Raw genomic sequence first — 12,686 nt, 5'->3', positions numbered from 1 at the left:
CCATTGAAAATGGCCTTCTTGTGTAACAAATGCAGTTTTGTATTTATCTTGAATCTTCAAAGGAATTGACCAAAATGCTGAATTTATGTCAAAAGTAGAAAAATATTTACAATTTACAGTTTTTACCATTAAATCCTCAATCAAGGGAAAAGGTTGTGATTGAGGGACCACAATTTTTTTTTTTTTTTTTTTTTACAAGATTAAATGTGTTGTGTATATGTTTGATTCATTCCCCTATCGTTCCAGTCTCCTTCTTCTTATAGGTGGCAGATCTTCGTCCTCTTCTTCTGCAAACCGTCTCCTCTGTATATGGATGCCTAGTTTTACCAGGTTCTCTATCGTGGTTTCATCTACTCCTGCTTCCATGTGTAGTGGTTTGTCTGCAAGTTTGTCTATCAGACCTCTTGAGATGGTTGTTTGTACATCTGTCATCTTGTAACGACCTTCCAAACCTAGCTCCTTATTGTGAAGCGCTGTGCTCACAGCCGCATAATAGAGGTCTGGGTATAATCTGTGATTAAGCTTTTCTACACCTGGTAAGGGAAATACTCTTATGTAGGGATAATTTTCTTTATATTTGTCTTTTAACTTGTCCACCTCTGTCTTTAGGTCTACTGCCTGTTGCGCTAGTACTCTGCGTTGATACCACTGCTTGGCAGATGTTATGAATCCAAGCATGACTTGAGTCGACTTTAGGCCAAAGTCAGTAAGAATCATTCTCAGTTGATCAAGTACACTTTTCACCAAGGCTGGACGGTCCTCATGTCCGGGGCCCAATGCCAGTTAGTACTCTGCGTTGATACCACTGCTTTTAGGTTTGATCCATTCTTGCCATTCGACTGCCTCGCTCATCATGCCTCCTAGATGGCGAGCCATCTCTGCTCCTGGTGCAAATATATTGGTGATGCCATTAGTGGCACATATTGCCTGCCACCTCTTTGTTAGGTAATCAGTATTCACAGCTGGTCCTGTTGTTCTTACCTCTTTGACTAGGGTTGCAAGACCTGTCATACCGTAAAACACCAACATCTGATCCGCAGAGGGACTTGCTTTGGCCCTTTCTACAGCATTTAATTGTGCTGGTGTGCCTTCGAATGCTCTTGTAGGCACAATTTTTGGCTTCCTCCCTAACAACCAGCACACCGCTGTTGTGTAGACCTCCCCCTGTTCAAAGTCTGCATCGGTCAAAATTGCATGTGCAGGTTTTACATACGCGGCAGGTACGGTTTCTGCCACTCTCAGAGCAAACACTTCAGGTAGTGCCTCTGTGTCCCTGCTTGTATCCCAGAAAGCCGCGTCTGCCTCTCTGGCTGGTTGTTGTGCCATTGTTCGCTATAATCTCCTTCACGTTGTATGTATAGGGTTCTTTTCTTTGTTTTGTTGGTCTTTTATTTAATGATTTTCTGATCTTGGCATAGTTGGGAGTATTTGTAATTTCTTTGTGTAGATTTGCAGGTTGGTCTTTGGCTGGTATTCCAAAAATCTGTCCATCAGGTGTAGCTATTGAGGTTATGCATATGATGTTTGATTTTCCATCTGCAGTCGGTTTCACAGCAAAATCAAACCTCAATTTTTCCATGTTTCGTGAAATATTTGCAGAAAATGTTGTTTTATAATGTGTTTTCACTCTTGGGTTAATCGGAAAAAATGAAACAAAGACGTAATTGCGTTTCTCTGTAAAACGAAAGTAATATTTATGTACAATACTTACAACATTTAATTAATTACAATGTCTGTTAACAAAAGATTCACTCACCTGTAAAACGAAAGAAACAACATTTAAAGCCTTTATTTCAGGTCTTTTTATATCTTAACAAGTATAGAAAATATTATCCTTAAGAAAGCGTCTATTGTTCACCCTCATACCAACCCACTCTCTCCTTTTATTAAATGTCCCCATTCTCAGTCGTGACATCTAGTAGGCTTTGTCGACAGCGCGGCAAAGACAAACTTAAAGAAAAAGCTCATATATGAGTGAAGTGGTTTTCTTTACATCTACCCCCTTCGAAAGAAACAATTACAAGTGACAATGTACGTAATTGTTCATTTACTAACAAACACTGGAGTTAGCTTTGTAATGTGGTAGAGGTTTGATTCCGCTTTCTTGTGTCCGGCATCAACTTCATAGATTGAACTTGAAATCTTTTTCAGAATTTTGTATGGTCCAATTCTTAATTCATCCATTTTCTTCCTGTTTAGTCGATTTCCGTTTTCCACGTAGACTCTGTCTCCCACTTCCAATTTGTATTCTTCTCTATGCAGGTCGAATATTTTTTTATTATAATTGTGAGATTTTATTGTGTTTTCAAGAGCTAGTTTCCTATCTCTTTTCAGATCTTCTTTTGTACATTTTGATTTTAATTCAGGTGGTAGAATATTCACATTTTCGCCTTCTAAAAGGTATTTTGGAGCAAACTTCGTGACTGTGTGTTCTGTTTCGTTATATTTTTCTACACATTTCTGTGCAATAGTAGACCATGCTGTTCTTTTTTCACTTTCATTTATTTTACATCTTATCTTATTTACTAAAGTTTGATTTAGCCTCTCATTAAGCCCATTTGAAAATGGTGTATCCACCGCAGTGAAAAGTATTCTTATGTTTTTTCCTTCTTCAGAAATTCTTTAAATTCTTTGGAATTTATGCCAGGGTATTGGTCCGTTAATATCATATCAATATTGTAACTTTGTGTCACATTTTTTATTAGTTTAATAAAATCACTGGAGCTTTGATTTCTTGATGTGAAAATATAAGCATATCTTGTGAAGTGGTCAACCAGAAGATGTAAGTATTTTTTTGTTGACCGTGATCCTCCAAAGCCTCCAATGGTATCAATAGATATAATTTCAAATGGGCATGTTGCTGGACCTAAATGTGACATTAACCCATATTTTGACTTCCTCCTTGATTTGTTTTTTTATACAAATTTCACAAGTTTGTTTGATGTTTGCGATGATATTCTTTGCTGTGTAGAATGGTGTTATTTTATTTGTCATCTGGGTTCTCCCAATGTGGCAGTAGGTATCGTGGACATCTTTTATTAAAATTTTGCTAAGTTCTTCTGATAGTATGATTTTCTTTCTTCTTTTATTCTTTCTGTAGTAAATTTCATTTTCCAATATAAGTTTTCTATTTTGTAGGTCTAGATTTGTGTGTTGGTCATTTTTTATATCTTCTAGGTTTATGAGATTTACTACTTTTAAAAAGTCGTCAGTATTATCATAAGGTTCTAGAACTGGATTTCTGCTTAAACAGTCTGCTTCTTGGTTTGATTTTCCTGGGTTATATTTTATTTTAAAATTATATTGGGATAAGTAATACGTCAAATCCCCTAGTTCCTCATCAGTTCTAGCCTTAATATTCATATTTTCTAATGGTTTATGATCCGAGTATACCATAAATTCTTTTCCCATAAGCCAGTGCTGCCAATATTTCACTGCTTCTTTTATTGCCAGACATTCTAGATATATTGCCTTCTTCTTTTTTTGAGCTTCAGTTAATTTTTTTGAAAAATAAGCAACTGGCTTATTGTCCCCGTTTTTATCTTCTTGTTTCAACACCGCTCCCACTCCTTTGATACTAGCATCCGTATAAATGTTTATTGGTAGTTCAGGGTCAAAGATATTCAGAATTGGTTCTGAACATAACAATGTTTTTATTTTATCAAATGATTCCTGACATTTTTCGGACCATATGAATTTCACATCTTTCCGTAGTAAATTGTGTAACGGGTCCAGGATAATCGCACTGTGTGGTACAAATTTATGATGAAAATTTATTTTTCCTAGGAATTGACGTATATTTTTTTTTGTTTCTGGAACTGGAAAATTTTTGACAGCGGTTAAATAATCTTTTAGAGGTCTGATTGAATTGTTTTCTATTATGTGACCTAAATATTTGGCGTAGTTATTTGCAAAACTACATTTCGAAAATTTTAGTCTCAAGCCTTCGGTTAGTATTGCCTCTAGTAGTCTTGATAGATGTAGTATATGTTCTTTAAAAGTTTTCGAAAAAATTAAGATGTCTATAAAATTTACTGCAAAACTAGAGAGTTTGTATTTTTTTATGATGTTGCTCAATATTCTTTGGAAAATGGCTGGAGCAGTCTTTAATCCAAATGGGAGACACGTCCATTGAAAATGGCCTTCTTGTGTAACAAATGCAGTTTTGTATTTATCTTGAATCTTCAAAGGAATTGACCAAAATGCTGAATTTATGTCAAAAGTAGAAAAATATTTACAATTTACAGTTTTTACCATTAAATCCTCAATCATGGGAAAAGGTTGTGATTGAGGGACCACAATTTTTTTTTTTTTTTTTTTACAAGATTAAATGTGTTGTGTATATGTTTGATTCATTCCCCTATCGTTCCAGTCTCCTTCTTCTTATAGGTGGCAGATCTTCGTCCTCTTCTTCTGCAAACCGTCTCCTCTGTATATGGATGCCTAGTTTTACCAGGTTCTCTATCGTGGTTTCATCTACTCCTGCTTCCATGTGTAGTGGTTTGTCTGCAAGTTTGTCTATCAGACCTCTTGAGATGGTTGTTTGTACATCTGTCATCTTGTAACGATCTTCCAAACCTAGCTCCTTATTGTGAAGCGCTGTGCTCACAGCCGCATAATAGAGGTCTGGGTATAATCTGTGATTAAGCTTTTCTACACCTGGTAAGGGAAATACTCTTATGTAGGGATAATTTTCTTTATATTTGTCTTTTAACTTGTCCACCTCTGTCTTTAGGTCTACTGCCTGTTGCGCTATGGGAGCCAATGTTATAGCTCTACTGGCAGATGTTATGAATCCAAGCATGACTTGAGTCAACTTTAGGCCAAAGTCAGTAAGAATCATTCTCAGTTGATCAAGTACACTTTTCACCAAGGCTGGACGGTCCTCATGTCCGGGGCCCAATGCCAGTTTTAAGAGGAGTGTTCCTAGCTCAGCCTTAGGTTTGATCCATTCTTGCCATTCGACTGCCTCGCTCATCATGCCTCCTAGATGGCGAGCCATCTCTGCTCCTGGTGCAAATATATTGGTGATGCCATTAGTGGCACATATTGCCTGCCACCTCTTTGTTAGGTAATCAGTATTCACAGCTGGTCCTGTTGTTCTTACCTCTTTGACTAGGGTTGCAAGACCTGTCATACCGTAAAACACCAACATCTGATCCGCAGAGGGACTTGCTTTGGCCCTTTCTACAGCATTTAATTGTGCTGGTGTGCCTTCGAATGCTCTTGTAGGCACAATTTTTGGCTTCCTCCCTAACAACCAGCACACCGCTGTTGTGTAGACCTCCCCCTGTTCAAAGTCTGCATCGGTCAAAATTGCATGTGCAGGTTTTACATACGCGGCAGGTACGGTTTCTGCCACTCTCAGAGCAAACACTTCAGGTAGTGCCTCTGTGTCCCTGCTTGTATCCCAGAATGCCGCGTCTGCCTCTCTGGCTGGTTGTTGTGCCATTGTTCGCTATAATCTCCTTCACGTTGTATGTATAGGGTTCTTTTCTTTGTTTTGTTGGTCTTTTATTTAATGATTTTCTGATCTTGGCATAGTTGGGAGTATTTGTAATTTCTTTGTGTAGATTTGCAGGTTGGTCTTTGGCTGGTATTCCAAAAATCTGTCCATCAGGTGTAGCTATTGAGGTTATGCATATAGTAGGATAGATAGGCCGGTTTTGGATCAGTTTTGTGTGAGTGTGAGAGAGAGGGTATCGTTGGGGAGTAAGAGAGAGAGATAGTTTCGGAGCAGCTTGTGGGCGCCCGAGGGATGGAGAGCGGGCTGGGCGGGTTCGTGGGGGGGTAAGTAGGGTGAGAGGGGAAGCGCGGTCGGGGGGAAGCGGTGGGTACGAGTCGCCGAGAGCGCTCGAGAGATGGCGCTCGGGGGGTGGCGCGCCCGACTCGCGACCTCGACGCGACTCGCGCCCCTAGCGCGCGGTCCGCCGTCGCGATTCTTTAGGGGGGCGCTTCTAGCGCGCGATCCGCCGCTTCTAGCGCGCGATCCGCCGTCGCGATTCTTTAGGGGGGCGCTTCTAGCGCGCGATCCGCCGCTTCTAGCGCGCGATCCGCCGTCGCGATTCTTTAGGGGGGCGCTTCTAGCGCGCGATCCGCCGCTTCTAGCGCGCGATCCGCCGTCGCGATTCTTTAGGGGGGCGCTTCTAGCGCGCGATCCGCGAGCGGGCGGCGGGCGCCCGGCGTCGAGGGGGCGGGGGATCGTCGGTGGGCGGTCGAGCGGACGGAGGGGCGTCCCTCGTCGCTCTCCTCCTCTCGAGGCGCGCGTTAGCGCGAGCGCGCTCGTCGCGTTTCGGGGCGAGTTTTTTTCGTTTTCCGGCGACGTCGCGCGTCCGAGAGCGAGTGTCCGGTTCGGTTAATCGGGGGCGCGTCCTCGCTATTTTCCTCGTTATAAAAGGACGCCGCGATGATCTCGAGGTGTTAGTACGTTCGAGGATATTTCGCGGCGCGATGAAGCGCGCGCCGAGCGCTTTAACGAGATTAGCCGGAAGAGCGGTGAACGTTCGAATCGGAAATGTCGAGGATATACGGAATTTGGAGATACCGAATTGTTTGAAGAAAGAACTGCGCGAACGTTATATAGAGGATCGTTTGTACTGTATAGAAGAGATCGATTTCACGGAAGAGTTCGTGCGAGAGGCGAGCGAGACGCGATTCGACGAACCTTTCGCGAATGTCGGAGCCGATGGCTATTTGCTCTATCGCAATTGGAGACAGCGATACGGAATTCCGAAATTTTCGTGGGAGGTGAATCACGTCGTGCATTGTTTCTTTAAGTTCGGTTGCCGATTCGAGAACGGAAAGTATTTCGAGGAGAACGAGAGATATTGCGCGTATTGCGCGCGTAGCTCGAGTTTCGAGAAGAGCGTATCGACGCACGTGACGAAAACGGTGTATAGCGAGATGGTGCCCGCTTGCGATCTCGTCGACGAGGTTTTCGACGTGTCGAATAATTGGTGCGCCGGCTGCGAGACGAGAGCTTTGTTCTACATCGAGAATTACGACGAGGAGGAGACGTGGTTTATTTGTAAAAAATCTTGGCGTTCGTTAGACGACGAGTGACGAGATGGAGGCGCGCGATCTTCTCGATAGCGCGCGGGACGTCGCGACGGGGAACGCGTATCGCGCGTGGGCGCGACGGTGCGACGAGTGTCTCGAGTCTCTGCGGGAGAGATGTCGAGGAGAGCGCCGAGGGAGATCGACCGGAGCGATCAATTCTCTTATCGCTCGGATCGTTCGATTAACGGGCGCGAGAGACGATCTGCGTCGACGTTTCGAACGCGTGGGAGGCGGCGTAGAGGAACGCGAGGGATTCTCGTGGTCCGAGATCGAGACGGCTTTCTCTAGACGCGTTTTAACCGGCGCGGTTATTAATTTCGATTATATCGAACCTCGACGATTTCTCGAGGACGCTAGAGATACCGTGCTCGATCGAATACGCGATGTTATGAATGAATATAACGGTGTTAAGGTCAATACCGTATTTGTTGGCGAGTTCGTTTCGGGCGACAAGATCGATGTTAAGACTATTGTCACGAAGAATTATCCGCTTCTACCTCTTTCCGACTCGCGAGAGTGGTACGAGAAGCGAGTGGTCGACGCTACTCTAACCTCGTTGGAAGAATTTCAGGAGCGCGATAGCGGATGGGCGTTATCGCGAATATTCAATTTAACCGTGAACGTGAACAGATACAATCCTATGCACGCGGGATGTCGCGTTAAATTGCCGCGAGAGATCGCGTTGAAGAAAGCGGTGATAAACGTGCAATCTAATGACAATGCGTGTTTCGCATGGGCGGTGGTCGCCGCTCTGTATCCAGCTGAAAAAAACGTGGGTCGGGAATCTTCGTACCCGCATTACACGACGGTGCTGAATCTGAAGGGCGTTAAATTTCCTATGAGTTTGAACAAAATTACTAGATTCGAGCGTATTAACGACATATCTATTAATGTGTATACCGTTCGAGATAAAAAGGAGGGAAAAAACGGTTGTCGCGTTGTCCCTTTGCGTCTTACTGACGATAAAAAGAACAGACACGTTAATCTGTTGTATTTTGACGATATGACGCGACGAGATGACGCGACGCATTTCGCGTGGATTAAGAATTTGTCGCGACTCGTCGGCTCGCAACTCAGCGGTAGACGACATAAATCGCATATATGCGATCGGTGAGTACTAATTAAAAAAATCGTCGCGCGATGTTGATAATGCGCGAGATTTAAAATGTGCGTTATGTCGCAGGTGCATGCACTATTTTCGAACGAGCGATAAGTTATCGGCTCACAGCGTGGACTGCGGAAGGATGAACGAGTGCGCTATAGTCCTTCCTACCAAAGACGACAAATGGTTAGAGTTTCGTAACTATAGTAGAAAGGAGCGACTTCCATTCGTGGTGTACGCTGATCTCGAATGCGTGCTGAAGAAGAAAGAGGAGAGGAGAACGTCGAATACATCTATCGTTCAGCATCACGAAGTTTATAGCGCTGGATATTACGCGCGATGCGCGCTCGATGGCGTTAGCTCTACTTACAGAGCTTATCGCGGTGAAAATTGCGTATTGTGGTTCGTTAGAGAACTGCACGATCTAGCGCTTCGCGCGAAAACTGTTCTCGATATCGATGCTCCTATGACGAATCTTACATCGGATGAATGGGAGAGATTCGTAAACGCGACGCGCTGCAGCATATGCGAGAAACCGTTCGAATTGGGAGACGCTCGCGTGCGCGATCACTGTCATTTGACTGGACGGTACAGAGGTCCGGCTCATTCGAATTGTAATTTAAATTATAAGGATACTTACGTAATTCCCGTATTCTTTCACAATTTATCGGGTTACGACGCGCATTTTATCATTAAAGATGTAGCTAACGCTTTTCCCGGTAGCGTGGAAATATTGCCGATAACGAAAGAAACGTATATCTCTTTCACGAAAAACGTCGAAGATGCGTGGGACGAGGGATGGTTCGGAAAACGTTTGAAGTTGCGTTTCGTGGATTCTTTCAAATTTTTAAGCGCGAGTCTCGAGAAATTGGCGTCGTATCTAGACAAAAGCGAGTTGAGGATCGCGCGTTCGGAATTTTCCGATCTTAGCGACGCCGATTTCGAGCTTCTCGCGCGAAAGGGTGTATTTCCGTACGAGTATGTCGACGACGTAGATAAATTGTTAGAGACTCGTCTACCGCCGCGCGAGGCTTTTCACAGTTCGCTAACCGGTGACGCGATATCTGAGAACGATTACGCGCGCGCGATAAGAGTCTGGGAGCGATTTCGCGTCGAAACGTTAGGCGATTATAGCGATTTATATTTAAAGACCGACGTTCTTCTATTGGCCGATGTTTTCGAAAATTTTCGTGACGCGTGTATGAGAAGTTATAATTTAGATCCCGCGTATTATTATACGTTACCGGGCTACACATGGGACGCTATGTTGAAGTATACGAGTGTGCGATTCGAATTATTAACCGACATTGATATGGTAATGTTCGTGGAGCGTGGAATACGCGGCGGGCTAAGTCAATGTTCCAACAGATACGCGCGCGCTAATAACAAATATTTACAGTCATACGATTCTTCGGAACCATCGTCGTATCTCATGTACTTCGATATAAATAATTTGTACGGATGGGCGATGTGTCAATCGTTGCCTTACGAAAATTTTCGATGGGTCGATAACGTTACGAGCGTTGACTTAATGTCCGTGACATCGGACTCGCCTATCGGTTATATTCTAGAGGTCGACCTTGCATATCCGTCCGACCTTCACGATTCTCACGCTGACTTGCCATTCTGCCCGACGCGCGATAAGCCGCCCGGAAAACGAGACGAGAAGCTTCTCGCCACACTGTACGATAAGAACCGTTACGTGATATATTATCGCAATTTGCAGCAATGCGTTCGACACGGATTACGCATTACGAAAATACACAGAATATTGCGATTCGCGCAATCTTCATGGTTGCGCGAATACATCGAACTGAATACACGATTACGAATTAACGCGAAAAACGAGTTTGAGAAAAATCTATACAAATTAATGAATAATGCCGTGTTTGGCAAAACTATGGAAAACGTGCGCAATCATTCGAATGTTCGACTCGTGACTCGATGGGACGGGCGATACGGCGCGGAGGCGATGATCGCGAAGCCGAATTTTCACAGTAGAAGCGTTTTCGCGGAGGATCTCGTAGCTGTAGAATTGCGTAAACTCGAGATTAAGTTCAATAAACCAATTTATGTAGGTATGTGTATTCTCGATATATCTAAAATTCGTTTATACGAATTTCACTACGAGTACATGCTACCATTGTATCGAGATAAGTGTAAAATAATGTACACCGATACGGATAGTCTCATTTATCGCGTCGAGTGCGAGGACATATACGAGAATATGAAGCGCGATATCGACAAGTTCGATACGAGCGATTACGCAATGGACAATGCGTATGGAATGCCTCTCGCTAATAAAAAAATACCTGGTGCGATGAAGGATGAGAACGCTGGCGCGATTATGACCGAATTTATTGGACTTAGAGCGAAAATGTACGCGCTGCGAGTCGCCGGTAAAAGCGATACAAAAAGAATCAAGGGTGTTAAGAGCGGCGTTGTCGCGAGAACGATAACGTTTGACGATTACGCGCGCTGTCTTCGACAGGGGATCGAGATGAAGCGCGAGCAGTTTTGTATAAGATCCGAGTTACACGAGATGTATACAGTATCGGAATTGAAAATCGCGCTCAGTCCGCACGATGACAAACGATACACGATATCGGGAACTACGGATACGTTACCGTGGGGACATTATAAAATACCGTTGTAGGGAGCGAAAAAAATATTATATAATGTTTCTTAAAACATTTAAACTTTAGTTAGTAGTTTATTCAGTATAAACATATTTTATAAATAATATATTATCATTGTATTTTCGATATAATTCACGATTGCGTCGAAAAAACATCGATGGACGTTCTACGAATCGTTTCGAAGAACAAATTTGCGCGAATAATATAATTTGAATATAATTTGAATATAATTTATTATAATAGATTTTAATAAAATAATAAAAATTAATCGGTTTTATTTATTAGATTTTAATAAAAAATCGTGAAAATGTTCGATCGGTCTTATATATAATAGGTATTAGATATAAAATCTATTATAAATAAGACTGATCGTACATTTTCACGATCTTTCTATTATGCTCTCGGAAGTGTTTTATATAGAATAATGTGAAAAAGATGTTAATGCGAGTTTTAGCGTTATCATAGTGACGTAATAAAGAATGTATACAAAGCGCGAGAAAGAGTACGTATAAAGTTTGAAAGAGAGAACGCAGGATACGGCGGCCGCGTAGCGGTGCGAGAGAGAACTCGTATAGAATGCGAAAAAATGAACTTTTTGTATTTTTGCGATATAAAAGTCGTGGAAACCACCATTCTGTCCAAGTCTTGGCAAATCTCGACTCGATTTGACAAATTCGCATTCTACTTCATTAGCATCGAACATATATTATGCTACATGCTACATGCAAACGAGATAGAATGCGAGAATTTGTCATAAATCGAGTCGAGATTTGCCGCGAATTGGACAGATCGATGATTTCCATGACTCTTTATTATATTCTTGAAAGTGTTATATATAGAGTAACGCGAGAATAAAGCTACCGCGAGAATAAAGTTACCGCGAGATACGATGTTCGCTTAACAATGCAATGAAGAATATATATAAAATATAAAAAAGAGTCCGCATAAAGTGCAAAAGAGAGAACGCAGGATATGGCGGCCGCGTAGCGGCGCGAGAAAGAGTTTATATGGAGCGCAAGAGAGAACTCGTACAAAATTACGATTGTTTTATAATCATACGATTTAAAGATTAATAATGATAATTACTCTATAATCGATTATTTAAACGGTTAATCGATTTTTACAAGTTTTAATTTTAATTGTATTGTGTTATTATTTTTTTCTTTGTTTTATAATTATACGATTATTTTATTTTTTCTAAGATTTTCCTTGTTTTATAATTATACGATTATTTTAGTTTTAACATGTCTACAATTTCGTATAATATTATATAATATGTATAATATGTATAATATGTAGTTTTATTTAATAAAAATACATTTTTATCATAATACAGCTGTTTTATTTATCCAAGAATTGTGCGATTCGTCCATTCCTAACCATTTCACGTAAATCTTGTCACCCTTTCGACGCAGCACCTTTTCTACGAGATACACGTCGGGATCGCCAACGCGCGACAATTCGTGCTCGTAGAATCCTCCTGCGATCGGCTCGCCGCGCGAATCCTTTAATAGATACGTTACGGGATTAGTCCGTTGTATCTTAGTTATTCGAAAAATCTCTGTAGTCCAGTTGGGTGTGAAGCCTTTCTCGAAAATCGTTTTAAATTTACTGATGCGTACCGGATCGGCTACTTTAAATTTCGCCGGAGCCGCGATTTTTATATTGCTGTATACAGTATTTAAAAGTTTATCGGCAATTTTTGGAGTTACGTCGACAGGTCTCATATTTATAGTGCGATGTTTTCGCGTGTTATATTCCTCGACGAGTCGTGGTAACTCGTCAATCCACTTGTACGTTCCGTTTAGCGTGAAATACTTCCACATAAAATTTTTGAGCGTACGATTGAATCGTTCGACTATCGACGCTTTCATCACCGAATATGT

General features: G+C 42.0%; 1 protein-coding gene across 1 annotated transcript; it reads left to right on the top strand.

Annotated features, from left to right (window-relative positions):
* The first annotated feature begins 6,612 nt into the window (after positions 1-6,612).
* On the top strand, positions 6,613-10,817 carry LOC138944119 (uncharacterized). The gene is made up of 2 exons (XM_070315000.1): positions 6,613-8,169; positions 8,243-10,817. Exons 1-2 carry the CDS (start codon positions 7,067-7,069, stop codon positions 10,815-10,817), a joined length of 3,678 nt encoding a protein of 1,225 aa, XP_070171101.1. The 5' UTR covers positions 6,613-7,066.
* The last annotated feature ends 1,869 nt before the right edge of the window (positions 10,818-12,686 follow it).

Source organism: Polyergus mexicanus, unplaced genomic scaffold (assembly GCF_030449975.1).
Source record: "Polyergus mexicanus isolate NDT 795.1 unplaced genomic scaffold, iyPolMexi1.0 SCAF_90, whole genome shotgun sequence".
In the NCBI taxonomy this organism is placed as follows: domain Eukaryota; kingdom Metazoa; phylum Arthropoda; class Insecta; order Hymenoptera; family Formicidae; genus Polyergus; species Polyergus mexicanus.
This window is presented reverse-complemented; position numbering and strand designations above follow the sequence as displayed.

What these genes read in the sequence shown, in the direction of transcription:
- LOC138944119 (XM_070315000.1), top strand. Translation starts at nt 7,067, where the DNA reads ATGGAGGCGCGCGATCTTCTCGATAGCGCGCGGGACGTCGCGACGGGG. An exon ending in AAATCGCATATATGCGATCG is followed by an intron (nt 8,170 to 8,242) that starts GTGAGTACTAAT and finishes GTTATGTCGCAG; the next exon opens with GTGCATGCACTATTTTCGAA.